The 17,730-nt window shown below is 37.3% G+C and overlaps 1 protein-coding gene across 2 annotated transcripts in view; it reads left to right on the top strand.

Moving 5' to 3' along the window:
* LMBR1 (limb development membrane protein 1) overlaps nucleotides 1–17,730 on the top strand; it is a 69,952-nt gene that overhangs the window by 41,133 nt on the left and 11,089 nt on the right. For both annotated transcript variants that reach the window (XM_066991443.1, XM_048062351.2), the window contains 8 exons: nucleotides 4,903–5,029; nucleotides 5,505–5,573; nucleotides 7,970–8,034; nucleotides 9,184–9,256; nucleotides 15,326–15,406; nucleotides 16,394–16,470; nucleotides 16,699–16,776; nucleotides 17,564–17,637. In XM_066991443.1, the coding sequence (XP_066847544.1) occupies nucleotides 4,903–5,029; nucleotides 5,505–5,573; nucleotides 7,970–8,034; nucleotides 9,184–9,256; nucleotides 15,326–15,406; nucleotides 16,394–16,470; nucleotides 16,699–16,776; nucleotides 17,564–17,637 (644 nt within the window). The remainder of the gene's footprint in view (nucleotides 1–4,902; nucleotides 5,030–5,504; nucleotides 5,574–7,969; nucleotides 8,035–9,183; nucleotides 9,257–15,325; nucleotides 15,407–16,393; nucleotides 16,471–16,698; nucleotides 16,777–17,563; nucleotides 17,638–17,730) is intronic.

Here is a 17,730-nt window from a genome sequence, read left to right as displayed (position 1 = left end):
CTTCCCAATACTTCCAGTGCATTCTTTTGTTAACTCATGTTATAGCTGTCCCTTTCCCTTTTGCTTCTGTACTTCACTTCCAGTTCATCTTCCTCCTTTTAACATTTTATATAGCCTTACCTTTTCTCTCCAGATCCCTGCTGTGCAAGACCAACCCCTACAAAAGCGAGGATGCCTTCTGAGCCCCTTCTCTATAATTTCTCCATAATAAATCAGTTCTGTTCACATCATGCTTGTTTTTCGAGATCTTCAGGGAGTGTGTTGTTTCATCCATTTCCTTTTTGGGACTTGTGTATCTCAGTTAACTTAGTTTTTCTATTCTTTCTGACTGGCAAATCGTTTTTCATATAGTGTAAAGCCTAAGATTAGAGCTTTTTAGTAAAAGGAATGTATTTTTTCATAGGTCTTCCTACTTCCCTTCTTTCTTTCCCACTCCTTTGTGCCCACAAATGGAAGCTGAAGTCACAACAATACACTTAGTATATAGCAGTGAATGTAGGAAATCCACCACCACCTTAACATTTATCTCCGTTCCCCATTTCATTACGTCAAGCACGATTGCATTTTTATGTATCCTGTGTTTTTTCTTTTCAATATCTGATATTTGTAACTGTTAAAAAGACTTGATAAAATCTTTTGTTGTTGCCTCTCCAACTTAACCAGCTTCCCAGCAGCTAACTAGCTAAGAGAAAGCAAAAGATTTGACCTCCTTAAAATGTGGGTGCTAATAGAAGTACTGCAGGGTTTCAAAGTTGCAATAGAACATCTTTCTGAAAAACCTGATACAAAGATGGTTGATTTTTTTAATGTGTACTTTCCTCGTTCCTGCCTACCTGTCAGGACTGTTAGGAAACGAAGACCAGGTGAAGACTTGGACAACTTCATTTTCCTTCTTAAAAACAGCACGCAAAGTTAAAAATATGAACTATTTTCCCATCCTTCTTTCTTGTTATCAGTTTAGCTTCCATGGGAATGTTAAGCAGTGATGATAAGTGCTCTCCCAGTTTAACAATCGAACTGGAAAAGCCTGAAGTCCAAGATGACTATTGCACCTCCCTCCCTTACGTACCCAGTACTTGCGAGTACATATACATGTGCGTGCACAGCTTGCTTGCAGGTTGCTTCCTTCATTTCTGTGATAAAGGTTTCCATGGTTTCCAGTTGCACACCAACGAGAAATCAAAGGACTTCTCCAACCTGTCACTTGCCAACAAAAACTGACAAATGCAGTCACTTTTTTTGACATTCAGATTTAGCACTGTATGACTTGAGCTTTTCCTTGCTTAGTTGGAATGTTAATTTGAAGTGGTCCTGCATACCTACGCTACGTGTTTCCATATTGTACTCGTTTGTTAACTCTGCACTCTGTCTACGTCATCGTATCTGTCTTGAACATGGACAACAAATGCCCTCTTACAAGCCGGTTTGAAATCTCCAGTTTTAGATGCGTTTGCTGCTGTTTTTGAAGATGGCAGACTCTAAACCTCACGTCCCATTTCCCACAAAGAAAAATGGGGAGTAAATAGATTCAAAAAGTGCAACAAGTATTATGTGAGGCAGGAGTGGCAATATGTTCTGTGCCACAAAGATGTGCCATGACATTTTGTTTGTCTACGAAAGCTGAGGAATATAATAGGACTGTGGGAGAGAAGGCAAGTGAAATGACTCAAAGAAGAAATGTTAAGCCAGAATGAAAAAGTCAGTGTGGGGGGGGGGTGTCTTTGCTCACAAAATCAAAAAATTCAGCAGTGAATTTCAAGGTTGGTTTGCATAATTTTGCTTTCTTTGAAATAGAAATGAAATGTTACGTGTTTCTTGCTTGTATCTACCTCTTTTTCCTCTGTTCTCAGTCAGTAGTACAGCGTTTGGTCCAGCTCTTAAATTAGTGATGTTACTAATTTTAATGTGCAAACTTTAATTTTTTGAGGAAAATTATGCAAGAAAAAACACCTGAACAAACAAACCTACTGTCAGCAAAAAAAAAAAGTACCAAGTATCTATAGCTCACTTCTCCAGGAATTTTCTGTTTGTGTATGTAAATATAGCACAGTCCTGCAGGCACATAAATGAGTATTTACTGATGTCCTTAAGCATCTTTTCAAAAATAAAAATAAAAAGTCCTGGGCAGTTACCAGATATTCATTTATGTCTATGACAGAATGTTTCTGTCTACTCACTTCATTAAAGCTTCTCAAAGTATTTTTTTACTGATCATCAATTCTTGAATCTTGTATCTCGTGTTCATAATACAAAAATAAAATCTGCTTTGCACTTGGAGTGAACTGTCAGTTGTGCTTCTCAGTGTGTACATGAGGCTGCAGTACTGTTGATGCATCATGTAAATGTGAAGAGAGGTGTATCTAGTGAGAACAGAAGGAGATTGATCTCATTTTCTGAGGTCAAAAATTAATCAAAGACCTGATCTAGTGGGTGGCATCCCTGCCCGTGGCAGGGGGGTTGGAACTAGATGGTCTTGAAGGTCCCTTCCAACCCAAGTCACTCTAGGATTCAAAGTAGTATGGACAAAATGCTGATGGGAAAGACACATTACGCAGGTAACTTGGTTTTTCTAGAGTTTGTGCCAATAGTCCTTTTGGCCAGAAGGAGTGGTTACCTCTGAGTACTGGCTGTGGTCGTCTCCCTCTCCTGAGTGTGTGTTAGTTGTGTTGTCCTAATCTTGCTCCTCTTCAGAGGACACTTGCAGTAAATATGAAAGAAAGGCATTTATCCGTGGTGTTCATCACAGTATAGTTCTTGCTTTTCTGTTTTGACAATTGTGCTCCTCCATTCACGGGAAGAGAAATCGATGTTCCAGGCTCCACATAAGACAAAATATTTTCCAGGTTTGCCCAGAAGAAGCCATTGCTGTGAAACTTGAGGTCAGAGGCTGACCTATATGCACGTGGTAGGGAAGTTAGCAGGAGTCCACTTCTTGTGGCTGAGGCTGTCAGAAACCCAGAAGATAGCATCACGTTTTCCTTTGCCAAGGAGAGGATTCGTCGAGCTTTTTGTAAAGCTTGGAGCAGATCTCTCTGCGTGCATGTGTCCTTGGATGTTTTGGGTTTTCTTCTAATCTTGTGACTTTCTTCTGTTCTAAGTGAAGGCTCTGTATCAATGCTCTGTACTGAAAGGAGGGCAGATGTAGATAAATGCAGTAGGTTTGACAAGTTTTAGGTACCTCTTAAGTTCAGATTGCTGTTTTAGAGCTGTTTTTAAAATCAGTAAGAACTTCGTAATTTTTTTTTGGGGGGGGGGGGGGGGGAATGGGACTACAACACAAAGATTGGACTGTAATACGTTTGTTTTCTGGTAACCTATTGCTTAAGTTCTAGTATTTAATATATGGCTCTCATCTTCATCTTTCATCTTCAAATAAATATATTTGGCTTAGATGCTTGCCTTCAGAATAACTCATAGAAGACAAAACTAATTTATGAGCACTGTAAGAATTATTTTTAATAACCTCAAAGCAATGTCTTTTTTGTACACAAAATACATTCTAGGAACAAATCCGTATCTTATCCATACTACCTTTAGTTTGAAATCTGGTGTTTGAGAGCCTTTATGGAGTTTGGCTTGATCTGCCCACGTATTCCTTCAGGGGAGTTTTGTGAAGGTCTCTTTGTTTTTTCCTTCATGCTACCTTCATGATAGCTGTTTTGTAGAGGACTGATGGCAGAGAGGAATTCGTGTATTATAGGAGATAAACGCACACGGTTAAGATAAATGCACGTGGTTGAGATGTCTAAGATCTTCATTCATTGTTGGATGCTGTGGTTGTGTCAGGAGCCTAATTTTCAGAGGATATGTTGTGTGAAGATTATTACCCTCTTTTGTTAAGCAGTGTGAGAAGGGGTAATGAGAGTGGGTAAAGTAAAGCTCCCTTCTTTGAACTCTAAAGTAGATTTTTTCAAGTAGAATATGCACAGGTTCGGGTGAGCCTGTGTGAGAAACAGGAGATTGGGTTTGTTTGTGGAGACACATAATAACAATAGAAGAAAAAGTTATATGAACAGCAATTCTCTTAAGGGTAAAGCTATCTAAAGGAAGTGTCCCAACCACACTATTGATTAAAGTTAGAGTTAAAAAAACAGTACTTAAAAGAGACTTCTGGTATTATTTGGTATATTTAGATTTGCAGATGTAACACAGCTATTAGAGTAATTAGAGCATTTGCTCATGGGGAAAAATGTGATTAAAACCTCGTAGACCTGTGATTTGTGTGGCGCAAGGGAGAAGTTGGATTCAGCGTGGCGCATGCAGAGCTGGGAGTTGCAGGATGCGGCTGCAGCGGTGTGTGGGCAGGCCAAGCAGGAGCAGTTCTCTGGCCATACGCTTGAGGGCTCTGTAGACTGCGAGGAGCGGTGCAGAAGCAATTTCAGCTGAAGAATGTATTTTAACTAAATTGGTGCATTGTACCTACGCGGGGTTTAATGCTTGCTGGGCTATTTGGCTATTTGCCATAATTGGCTTTCCATTCCCTTGATTGGAATCATAGATAAAAATTTGCTAATCCACTTTTCTTTGCTGAAAGTATTAGAAAAGTAATCCATCTTTTAAAAATGCTCAGGCAAAATCATATCGTATAAAGAATATTTTATGGAATAATGAGATTAATGAGAACTGTAAGGCATATGCAATTTAAAACATCTTTCTGCCTTTTTAAGGGGAAAAACGCAATCCGGGCATTATAAAGCCATAAGTACTTCCTTTTTTTATGCACATGGAAGGCTGTATTTTAAATGTACATTACATGTTATCCTTTTGTCTATGCGATAAAACATGGGTATATATTTAGGCATAAGGAACTGCTATTTATTTGTATTTTTCTTATGTTTGAAAATATCTGATTCAAAGTTTTTTTGCTGTGTTTTTTTTTTCTCTCCCCTCTTCTGCCCACAGGGGATCAGAGCACGCATTTTGGAAACCCTTGTTATGCTTATACTTCTTGCACTGCTTATCCTTGGAATCGTATGGGTGGCTTCAGCTCTCATAGACAATGATGCTGCCAGTATGGAGTCTCTGTATGGTATGGAATTTAAAAAACAAAACAAAAAAGCCTTTGTCTTGTTTTAATTACGGAAACGGATTTTTTCAAATAAAAGTACTTTCAGTAAATGCTGTGAGTATTGCACAGGTTGAGAAGTTGTATTAATTTAATACATACCATTTTTTTTCTCTTCAGTAAGCTTATTAAGTCAGTTTCTAGCATGGTGAGACAGTTTTTGCTCCTGTGGATGAGATATTGCGTATCTATATGTTAAAAACAAATGATTTAAGCAGGATAGGAATAAAAGATGAAGATATTTTTCAAGCTAAAGTGCTAGGAGATCTTGTTGCCTGCATATTTATTAACTGAGTAATTCTTATTTTATACTTCAAAACATAGAAATTCTTCAATCCTGGAGAAGAAAGCTTAGGGAAAGAAGCTAATTCAGTTGTATTTGTGACATAAGTAGTCTATTCATAATGAGCTAAGACTGTGCTTAATGTGTACTTTGCAGACCTCTGGGAATTCTACCTCCCGTATTTATATTCCTGTATATCACTGATGGGATGCTTGTTACTTCTGTGTAAGTATTTCCCTGATTTTTTTTCCAAAAGATGAATGTTTCTATTTGTTTTTTAAAGATTGAAGAAAACTGTTTTTCATTCTGAAAGTTGAATATGAAAAATTATATATTTTTATAAGTTAAAATCTTAGTATAAACTTGTTACATTTGAATTCTGAAGTTTGTAAACCAGTGCTACGTTATGTTTTCATAGAATACTTAGTTTGTCCTGTGTTTAGTAAACTATCCTTCTCCCTTTTCTAAAAAAAAATGTTCCTATAAGGCAGAAGTGAGAGCACAATACGGCTAACTTTCAGAATCATGGAACTGGTATCTGGCCAGTCCAGAGGTCTGTTACATGGTTTTATACAAAACAAACGCAGTGTTTTTTAAAACAACAACAACAAACTTACTCCAACTGGTTCTAGTCAGAGTTCCCTCATCCCTGTTTAGGGGAATGGAAAAGATGGTGGGAGGCTCCAAACTGCACATATAGTGCATGCCGATGTATATGCAGTATATGTATATATGCACAGTATATATATAGTATATGCACATGCCTCCACTGCCCCCTGAATTATTACTTTAAAAAAAGTTCCGGGGGGGGCACAACATCTCCCTTTCTAGATCATGTTTTCACCTGTTCTCTAGTTTTTAAAGGTTTACAGCTAGCATTTATAGGGCTGTCACTATGGATAAAGGATGGAGATTGATAGTTTGAGGCATTTACATAAAACTAAGCAGATCAGTCTATGAAAGGTGTTACTGGGAGAACTTGGCTGAGTCTCCTTAGGCTCTCTGTATGTGAAGATTCTTAAATTCACAGTAATGGAAGGGGGGGGGGGGGGGGGGGAGTAAAAAAAAAAAAAAAAAGTAATTCTGACCATCTCATTCATGAACACCTAGACTCTTTGAGACTGATTCACAACAGTCGCTCAGCCTTCTAATGGGGAACTTGGCGTACAGATTTCCTACGTGTGCCTTGCAGTTCGTTTCAGCAGAGCTGAAAACTCATCATGTGTTCTGGGGCTACTGTGTAGCAGTTCACCCCAGTAATTGGGATCAAGTGCCAATTTTAGAACAGCCATTTGTAACTTAGACAAGCAAATCACTGAAGTTATATAAAGCCCTCCAAGCTGTTACCCGTGCAGCTGAAAGGGCAGCATACAGCAGTTGGAAAGTGGTGGATGCTGGGTTAGAGCTTCATTAGATCTTCAGTTGGCTTAATTGCTGAAGCAGTGTATTGGGAAGTAGATGATAGGTTTATTGAGGGGGTGACTTCCAGCAGTGTCTGTTCCCTTCTCTCCTTTGCCTGCAGGCTCCCTCTGTAGTCAGGGAAGACTAGCTAAAGGTAGTCTTTATCAATACTTTTGTATTCTTCTGTATTTTTCCTGTAATGTGCAGTAGCCATAGTGAAACACTCATTGATAAAAATGAACATAATCCTCACTAAAGTCTTCTGTTTGCTGCTTCTTGTCTTATTTAACAGCACTACTTTATGATCATATAAACTATAAATATATCCTTATCCATGCTGTTACAAATCCCTTCCATCTCCTACATGCTTCAGTATTTGAAGGCTGTTCTCCCTAAACTGTTGATAATAAATTATTAGTGAAAGATCAGTCTCTAATCCTTTCTCCCAACAAGCATATGTGCACCATACCTGGAAACCATCAAGGCTACTATCAAAAGGGCAATCTGTTACTTCATAAAAAAGAAAGTAGCTTAAAATCTGGTAGCTGAGCCTACTGCCAACTGAAATTACAGTGAACTTTTACAGCAAGGTAGTTTCATGATCTCTTGACCTTACAGCTACACCTGTGCTAGCAGATTAAATGTCGGAAACGTTCACCAGCACTGTGGCCAAGCAGTGCCATTCCATCCACATCCATGGTCCTGCAGTTTCCAGAAGGTGGCCGTGTGCACATGGCCTTGTGATAATGGTTCCTGGACTGTGTGAGCTCCAGAACTACACCTGGGAATTTCTGGGGAAAGTGCTAACTGGCCCAGGGCAAAATCACACCGGGGATAGCTGTAGCAATTTACTTGTGTAGACAATCAAGTCTTAGTGCCCAGGAATGTTTCCTGGCACTGCTGAATGTGCTAATATAGACATAGCCTCTGGTGCCACATGCTTTGAATAAATAATTATGTAAGCAACTGTAAGGTATCTGTTTATATGGTGTTCCCTGATGACAAAAAAAATCAACTATGCTCTTGGAGAGATGCTTGTCTTGTTTGAAATTGAATAATAGCAATAAGTGTTAAAGTTCAGGTTGGAGTTTGAAGCTCTCTGTTCTTTTCAAAACTGTACCTAGTTTTATGTGGAATGTAACACCAACACTGTACGTGCAAAGAAAAATCAACCTTTGACTTAGAAATCACTGTTTTGCGTAATCTTCCTTCCTCTGCAGTATGCACGCCAGTGGGACTTTCGCGGATGTTTACAGTAATGGGTCAGTTGCTGGTGAAGCCAACAGTAAGTGTTAACACAAATCTGTCCTTGTGTGCCATCGGTTAGACGGTACAGTGGCATTAAAGTGTTTTCTTATAGAACAGTTGTACTTCTACACAATTCTCTCTTTTGTTCATCTGATTTTATATAGTCAATATTTATATACTTGTTTTCAATTTTGTCTTAGAGCACAAAAGTCTGCTTTTTTCAATTTTTTAATAGTGTAGACTTTCTCTGGCTTACCAGGCTGTACAGCCACTATTAGTGTTAATATTAGTTGCCAGTATTGCCTACTTTGTTTTGCAAATGTCTGAAAGGTGTGGTTTTTGCTCCGAGTTTAGGAGTTTAGGGTATAAGACCAAACTAAGGCTGGATGGCAAGAAAAGTACCTAGGGGTGTACTTAAATTAGAGAGATTGGCTTTGCCTGCAGGTAGTTGGCACCTGTAAGAACCTTTTAAGCATAGATAATATATTGTAATTGTGCTGAATGTGTGAGGGAATGGAAAGTTTGTACCGTATGCAAATCCCCCAGTGACCTTGGTGTCATGTTTCCTAGTTTGTATTTACTAAAATTCGGGTGTGTTTAGATCTTGCATTCCTTTTCATTAGTCAAGTCAATCCCAAAAATACAAAGAAAATATGTACCACTCTTTTGCTATTTATAAGCTTTAAATTCAAATTGCCTGACAGTAAGGTAGGTAGGCTTCATGTATTTTGCTTTTAACTTCCACTAGCAATTTATATTTGCTTGAAATATTGGCATATGAGTTTAATTTACTCTTTCAAAATCTGCAATTAGTTTTGTTTAAATTAAATAGAACGTGAAGATCAACAGGTTACTTATCTTCTCCCTGCCACAATATAAAATGACCTGAATATAGGTTAGATGTACTGTCGCTCCCCTGTTCCCCAAGTAGCTACTTTAGGCTGAGATTGAATACAAGAGTTTTATTATGAAATAAGAACTTAACAGAAAGTTTGATTGCAGCAAAGAAACAGAACTGTAACATAATCGAATAATCTCCTATGGCGTTTTTTTTGTATTGACATTATGAAATTGCAGAATATATATTTAAATATAAAGGTTATTCGAACAAAACAAACTCATGTAGATCAAAAAGGTAAGTGACTTTCTGTTGATGCTTAGGTCGTTTTTCTGTTTCCAAATACAGATCCTTGAAGACTTAGATGAGCAGATGTATATCATCACTTTAGAGGAAGAAGCAATTCAGAGGAAGCTCAATGGTATGCTTGTTCAAATACAATAGTTACAGTACAGTAAATATAAATTCTGCTTCAAATACAATATTTCAAGTAGAGTAGTGATGTGTATTGACCTTAATGTTATAATGTCATATAAATATTCTCTCGGAACAGCAGAGTTCAAGATTTTCATATGTAACAATCATTACAAGCTTACATTTGATTACTTACTGTGTACAACATTGAACTGTGTGCACTTTTTTTTAACATGTTCATCAGTTCTAATGCTGAGAATATTCTAAGACTGAGAATCCAAACTGAGTAGTTGACCAAACCCACCACCCTTACTGTAAAATAGTTCGGTTTGCTAAATGTTGACTGTATTTTAGCCTTGCCTGAAAAGCAGTGAACGTACTCTATTAGGAAGAGGCTCAATGTCCTGAATGATGAGTTTTGTATATTTGGAGGACTTTTTCTGTTTCAATGATGGTATAATGACTTGTTAGCTTAAATTCTAAGTATCAGAGTGGTTGTTCTTTATATTCTAGGAGCTACAGGGTAAATTTAATTGTTGTGCCTCCATTAATGAATAATTACAATGAACGTATTATGTAAGAGTTTTATGCTTTTTGTATCTAGCATTACAATTCAGCAGTTCTTTACAAGGTGTTCTTCTTTTGAAGTATTTTAAAAGCAGTATTAAGCTTTAGCTTCTAAGATAAAGAATATTGCAGCACAGAAGATGCCAGTTGTGAAAAACATGTAAATTCTCTCTCTTCAAATCTAGAAATCCTATTGTACAAATTGTCTTCTAAAGTGCTGTTAACTGCATAGGTAAATCATTTATCTACAATTTATACCATTTCTTCTGGTTGGTAAAACAGAGATTATTCATGTCATGACTTTCATCCATTGTTATCTTCTCCGGAATGCGTATGACTTATTTTAGCCTTAATTTTCTTTGTTTCCTGCCTTCCTCTTTTCAGTCATATCTCAGTCTTTCTTCTTTCACTTCTCAATAAGTCTCTGGTAAAAATTGGTCAGACAAAGTATCTTTCATAACAGGAGATCGTGGTCTTTGCTCTAGCATTTAAACTTGGTGGTGGAGTAGTGGCTTCTATGCTAAAATCAGGCATAGTTCTCAGTTTAAAAGCAATGCTCACCTTTGCTATTTTGGAAGCCCTAGGTTTTTTTTATACTGACATGCGTGTGTGTATATATATATGTATGTATATGCATATACACATACAAATATGCAAAAAGGTGCGTGGAGTGAACACCTTTGAAGCTGTAATGGGGTAATTATAATTGTTTTATGTGTTTGATGTTAGCTAGCAACTGTAAAGTATTTGTTACTGAATATTTTCTGTTGTCATGGTGATGGTGCTTATGTATGAGGAAAAGCGATACAGAAAATGGACAAATAGCTATTCAAGTATCTATTGGGCGTAGTGCAAAGTGGTTTCTGCTGTTCAGGTGGAGAATGTAGTTTAGATGATTGTCTATTGTTTTTCTATGTAGGTGTCTATGTTGCAGTTTAATAATATCACTTGTGAGATGGACCTAGTAGAAGTCTATTCATTGGATCTGGATTTAGGACGTGTAGTTAAGGCAGTCACCTGCATCAGCTGAAAGACTGGATTCTTTTTCAGTGGATTGTTAAGAATTTAACATAAGCAGAACTGCAACCTAGCCAAATTCCATAGAGCTCACCATCCCTCTCCTGAGAGGTGAAAGGTGTGGGGCTTCCCTCTTCTTGGAAGAGGGAACTGAGTTCTTCTGTTTCACGTGCTGAGGGAATGACATTGGCACTGCTATCTGAAGGGCTGCTCAAAACCCTCTGGTTTGGTATACAGAGAAAATTAATAGACTTCATTCAGATTTTTATCTGCTTTTTAGCTTAACTTGGAAATAGCATGTAGGTGGAAGGGAATGTTGTACGCACAAAAAGATATTCTGCAAGATTTTTGTGAGTAATTATTTAAGTAATTTTAAGTATGGTTCTCATTTATGTGGCAAGACTGGAGAGCTTCATCCTCTCTGCCAGAAATCAGAAGGACATACAAATTATACCAGAAAAATAAATACCATTTTTGCCAGAACTGTGAAGACTCAAGCTTATCCTGTTTACTGATTCTTTTTTAAAATGTGTACAAATACAAATATGTACTAACTACATTAATTAATGTAGTGCTGTGATGTTAGGCGGAATAATTTGATGTTTAACTTACTTACACATTCATGTGTTATGGTGCTATATCAGATACGATATGTTAGGCTACAGACTTCCTATGCAATGGCTGCTGCAACCTTCCTGCAGTAGTTGTAGTGGAAATATATGTGCTTAAGGAAGCCCACTGGACAACTTAGCAGTGATGTGTTTTGAAATATATACTCCATTTATACGCATAACCAAAGAATTTGTATTTTATTAGAACTAATGAGGACCAGATCACAACCTTAGGCAATGCTTGGTGATTATCAGTGCTGATTATTTCTCGGTGGGTTAACTGCTATCACGCTCCTAACATTGCCGTGGCCAGTCCCAGTTGATGTTGCCTCAGACAGTGCCTGGACAGAGCAAGGTATTGCCATGAATCGCTGTCCCCACTGAATTGGCTGGGGAAAACCTCTGCTTTTGGAGGAGGGAAAGAGTTTTAGCTGTGTGAGCTGTGCCCTTTATTAATACAGATGTAACTACTGTGGCTGTGGTGCAGTTGATAGAATTTTCTTTAAACCTCCTCATATTTCAACCTAACTCTAACTGGGAAACTGCATGTTTTCTTTGGGAAACTAAATTTTCTTCCTTCTCAGATGTTTCTAGTGTATAAGTGAAAATCGGAGGAGGAGGGAGGGGGAAGTTTGATCGTGTTATCTACCATAGTATTTTTATCTGTTGAAGAGATACTGGGCTTCGGGAAAATGTTTGTTTCCAGTATATTATATTTCAGTACCCACAGCACTCCTACAGTCAAAGAATAAAGCTGGGACTTTTTTATATTAAAAGAGAAAAGTTGCCTTCAGCTATTAGTTTTCCTGAATCCAAAGAGACGGGTGGGGTAGGATCAAAAATACTTACTTGATCAAAGTTATTGGCTCTGAAGGTATCCTTACCTATGTAAGAAAGATGAAAGGTGTTGTTTTTATTGCACGCTAGTAACAGTGTAATTTTGAACTAATTGGTGTTGAACTGCCAATCACCTAGGGGGAATGCAAATAGATACTCTTACAATTTCCTTTGAGGTACTGAAATCTTATGTCGGGGCTGGAAGAAAAACAGAATAATACCGTTAAATTGACCTTAAATGAGCTGCTTTGTGGCTTTCTTGGAGAATCCCTTCTAACTTTTCATTGCTAGTCCAAACAAGTCTCGTCTACCAATTTGATTTATTGGCTAGACAGCGCTGACATTGAACTTTGTGCATGTTTGAAATAAAGCTAATGGTATAGAGCTTTTAAGAATTTAGCTGCATCCTTTTCAAATACTCTTTTGACTGATCTGAAACTTTGCTTTCCCCTCTCATAAAATATTCTTTTGTATAGCAACCTGTTTGCTACTAGTGTTAAGGAGGAACCACAACAGCACTTAGATATGATTCAGAACGTGTATGGAAGTGTCTCTTTAGGGATCTAATGTGATTTCGTTGACTTTGCTGGAAAGACTCCCATGGATATCAATCTTGAGCTCTGAATTCTTATATCCAAGGGGAAAAAAACGCATATATCTTGAATGAAGTGTTTCCCCAGAGACCCCTAAATCAATTATGGAGAAGAAAACGTCAGACGTTAACTTAAGTTTTCTTATTTTAACTGCTTCCATTAAAATTCTTGAGACTGTTTCCACTGAACTCTATAACTGTCCTTTTTATTCACTTCATAGTAATTAGTCATTCCATAAAATAGCTGTTACAGGCTTTTTGTGGAAGGAATGCATCAGCTTATTTTTATAATGATAAAGAGACTTGTTTAAAAACAAAACTTTGTTCTAAAAAAATACACATTTTGATTACTTATTTAAAATACATTGAGAAATGAAATTGATAATCGCTGCAGGTACTTCAATTTAAGTGAATTTTTAGATCTTCCTGGTTAATTCTGGGATTTGAGATGTTTATATATTTGAAGCCACTGTAAATATTACTGCGTATGTTTTATGTCACTGATATGAAAGATAAGTGCAGGCATAACACAGAGGAAACTTATATGCAAAAATGTGTGTGAAAGAAGCATGCAATTAAATCCACTCCTCCTCCTCCCCCCCCCCCCCCCCCCCCCCCCCAGTTTTTTTGAAAGATGTGTATGCCTGGTTGAAAATTTGACTGCATTGAAAAATAATATACTCTGAAGTAGAGAGTAAAAGTTTCCAAAAAAAATTCCAAGAAACATATTTGTTTATCTTGGTTTTCATGTAGGACTTCAGTCTGTTGGATGCTGCAAGAATATACATGGGGGCTGGATGGGATGAGCAATTTACCTTGTTATCTTGTACTGAGATTGCTAAGTGGATCAACAGACAACAGAAAATAAGGAAATAATGAGACTGGACCATAAAGTAGTGTTAGCGTGCCAGCAGCCTAAGTGCTATTTAGTTTTTGTAGGCAAATGATCAAGATATGAGATAAAAGCCTGGACAAGACTATTAGTCTCGTAGAAATTTATTAGTGTTTAAAAAAAAAAGTCTGCAACATTGTTATTATGGGTTAGCCTGCAATCAAAGGCGAGGCCAAGGGTAGGGAATGGCCAACAAGCAGAAGGGTGTCAGTGTAAATCAAGAAAGAAGATAACTTAATAAGTTTGGGGTTATTAAGACCTTGAACTGTCACAGTGTTTTGGCAGAACGAGGTTGGTCTGGAATAGGCAGGAAATATATGAGCACTCTACTTACTATCAGGTGAGACTACTGAGAAATTAAAGGCATGTGAATGAGAGAAAGATGAGTAGAGGGTGTTTCGGATTTAGCCCAGGGAGTGTATTTCCAGGGTGTGATTGCAAAGAGAAAAAACTGAAGTAGAAATAATGAGAGCTGAAAGAGCAGATCTCTCGTCAGCATTTCTGTGTTGTATTGTTGCTTGAATGCTGGGCAGTGTTTGAAGAGGAACTGGAGTAAAGGAGAGAAACCAAAGTGTACCTGTGCTGGAAGGGTTGGCTGGTTGAAAGAGACTTGGAGGTTGAAGGGAAGAGGATGCAGAGGGAAATGGGCTGGGCTCCTTAGTTGTGGTGGAGGGAGAGGAGGAAGAGTTGATGAACAACTTCTCTGCCTTGCTCGTTTTGTGCCTAGAACTAATATTACAGCTGCCAATTTTCAGCTGGTGTGGAGGAGAGAGTTTGAGGAGTTATCATGTTAACTAAAAGAGTCAAAGAATTCACAGGAACAGGCTGCCCAGGGAGGTTGTGGAGTCTCCTTCTCTGGAGATATCCAAGACCCGTCTGGACGTCTACCTGGGCAACCTGCTCTAGGGAACCTTCTTTGGCAGGGGCGTTGGACCCGATGATCTCTTGAGGTCCCTTCCAACCCCTATGATTCTGTGATTCTGTAATGTGGTCTCGTGGGTGGTTGTGAGGAGGATCCAGGCGTGGTTGTCAGAGGGAGCTCTGCAGGACAGAGAGGCTGACTGAAGCTGGCAAACTGGCTGGTGGCTAAATGAAGGTAAGAGCAGAAGGTATTGCAACGGGCAGGTTAGCAGCACGGAAACAGAGCAGGCTGAGTATAGAAGACTGAGGAAAGGGAAGATGAGGGACACGCTGAAACTGGAGGTCCAGTCACCAGCTTACTTAGTTTGGAGGAAAAGGTACATTCTCTCATTAAGGTGCTAAATAATAATGCCCTTGAAGGGCATCCAGAGATTCTTTGCATCTTGATATGAGTCATATGGAGACAAAAGAATGACACATTCAAGCCATTCAGTGTCAGCGTGCCACACCATAACCGGTTTTTGAAAAAGTTGAAAAATCTAAATAAAATAAAATAAAACAAAAACAAAAACAACAAAAACCCCTGCACTTTAAAGCCATAAATGTTAATGTGTTGTGTCCTAAACATGGATTTTCACAGTATGTCTTCCAGCACTATAGTTAGTCCCATCCAAAACAAAATGTCTTGTGTTTTAAAAGGTACATCTTCCACGGTTGAATACCAGACAGTAGAGTTGGAACAAGAGCTTGAAAAAGTGAAAAGCAAGAAAACAAATCTAGGTAATATATTTTTTTCATACTGTTTCATGAGGATTGCAATTTAATAAATGACCTTAAGATATTATGTTCAGTTTTTAACAGTTGCTTGATTAATCCCAATTGTTTCTAACCAAATATGTACATTCTCAGACCTTTCAAACTATTATAGTTTCTACAAGTGCATCATATGGAATCATTGCCCCTCACCTAACAAACATACTTTAAATAGGGAGTTGGATTTGAATCTTACTTTTAACATAATTTTTGAGAAGTTGTGACACTTCTTGGCATGGAGATCAGTAGCACAGTCTTTTTATGTCATGCTGTATTTATAATTATTTGGGATAGTCTAAGACATTACTTTTCTGTCTCTTTGGTGTTCTCTTAAAGTCAAATTGTTGAACAGGAAAATTCTTGGCACTTTTATGTCTTTTTGTGACACTTCTCATAATGGCAGCTACTCAACAGGAATCTCCCTACTTATTCAAAGGCTTGGAGTATTTTGCATTTGTCAGTGTATTATGTGCAAAGGTAAAGATGGTAGTAAGAAGTTGCTGGGTTTTCTTTTTAGACACTCTAGTGATGTCCAAAATGTTAGTCTTGTCTGTCTTCATTTATGTCACAAGAAGTAAATGCTTAAATATTTGAAGTTCCTCTTTAACCTAAAGGGGAAAAATATTTATATATATATATATATGTAAACAAATTCTATTCTGTATTTTATATTGCAGTATTCATTGGATAATTATGGTGGATTATGATGAAACATGCCTTTAAATAAGAAAAACATTCTTCTGTATGTCCCCCCATTCTTTCTCTATAGAGGCTTTTCTTTTGAATGCTTTGTACAGCTCCTCAGAATAGATATTTTTATGAACTGGTTGGTGTCGATTCACAATAATATTGCTTTGTTATCTACAGTTTATAATGAGTTTATGGATATGTAAATAATTGTTACTTGTTTTACTCTAAACTTGGTCTATGGTATTGTATTTCTGTTCTGAACAGAACGGCGGAAAAAAGCTTCTGCTTGGGAAAGAAATTTAGTTTATCCAGCTGTTATGATATTGCTGCTGATTGAGACGGTAAGAATTTTTGCTTTTTTTAAAGAAAGCATTATGGGGAATTCTTCAGTCATTTGGGGGTGTACTTTTTAAAATTTTTGAGTGATGTCTTTAAGCAATAAATTCAATACTCCCTTGATCATTTTAGTAGAACTTACTTAACATTACGAAGTCAGGTAAGGATATGTACTTCCACTGTTCAAACGTGGAATACTTTTAAATAATGAGACTGTTTCTCGTTCTTTACAGTCCATCTCAGTCCTCTTAGTTGCTTTCAACATTCTTTACCTGTTGGTTGATGAGACTGCAATGCCAAAAGGATCAGGGGTAAAGTAAACTTCTCTTACATAATTTTTATAATGCTAGTAATGCTTTGGAGCCCTTAGAGAAGTGCGAGTTAGAACTTGACTTTTGTTTCACTCTCAGTCCTCCATAAGCATTTATTACATGTCTTGTTATAATGACTTCTTAATAAAATCAGCCCAGAATCTTTACAGTAATTCAGTCAAGTAAATAACTAATCTTTTGCACTGTGTGTTTTTACTTTTAACACCATTTAGCGATATTCAATTTAAGAAAATAAATGTATTAAAAAGCAATATGAAAAACCTTTTTTTGTGTTCCTCTTTCAAAACACGAACATTTTCTTCCTTTATGATAAAACATAACAAACTTTAAGAAAGTAAAGAACAGCACATTGAGTAATAGTGTCTTTAATCACAAGGGAGTTTTTATTAATTTGGTAATGCTTTTACCTGACTATAGGTCTGTATGAGCTTGTGTAGCTATAAAAGCTGATAAGTGGTGATGACCACTCTGTGGCATTGCAAATACCTAGTCTTCTGAGATCTCTTATTTTAGTTTCCAAAGCGAAGGAATATGTATAAAATGCGTATTTTAACTTCTGCCTTAGTACATTTCACTCAAGTTTGAAAGCAAGCTGATAAAATGGGAAGAGATGTTATAAGCTACAAGTCTTACATCAGGATGATCCTTAAATAACTATGTAAAAGCTTTATTTCATCTAGGAAGTCTTTTTGGTACTTGTAAAGGTTAACTTTATGCTTGTTGCATGAACCTTATTAAATTATGCAAAATATTTTTCTCCTTCTAGGGTCCTGGAATAGGAAATGCATCCCTATCCACATTTGGTTTTGTGGGAGCAGCACTTGAAATCATTTTGATTTTGTATCCTTTCTTCGAAAATTGTCTGTTAACAAGTATTCTTTCTAGTTTTCTGGGACACTGGTAATTTACTAAGACACTTGCTTGGAAAGAAGA

The sequence above is a fragment of the Anser cygnoides genome, chromosome 2, assembly GCF_040182565.1.
Source record: "Anser cygnoides isolate HZ-2024a breed goose chromosome 2, Taihu_goose_T2T_genome, whole genome shotgun sequence".
Lineage (NCBI taxonomy): Eukaryota > Metazoa > Chordata > Aves > Anseriformes > Anatidae > Anser > Anser cygnoides.
Note: the sequence above shows the minus strand (reverse complement) of the source record. Positions and strands in the feature narration are given on the sequence as shown.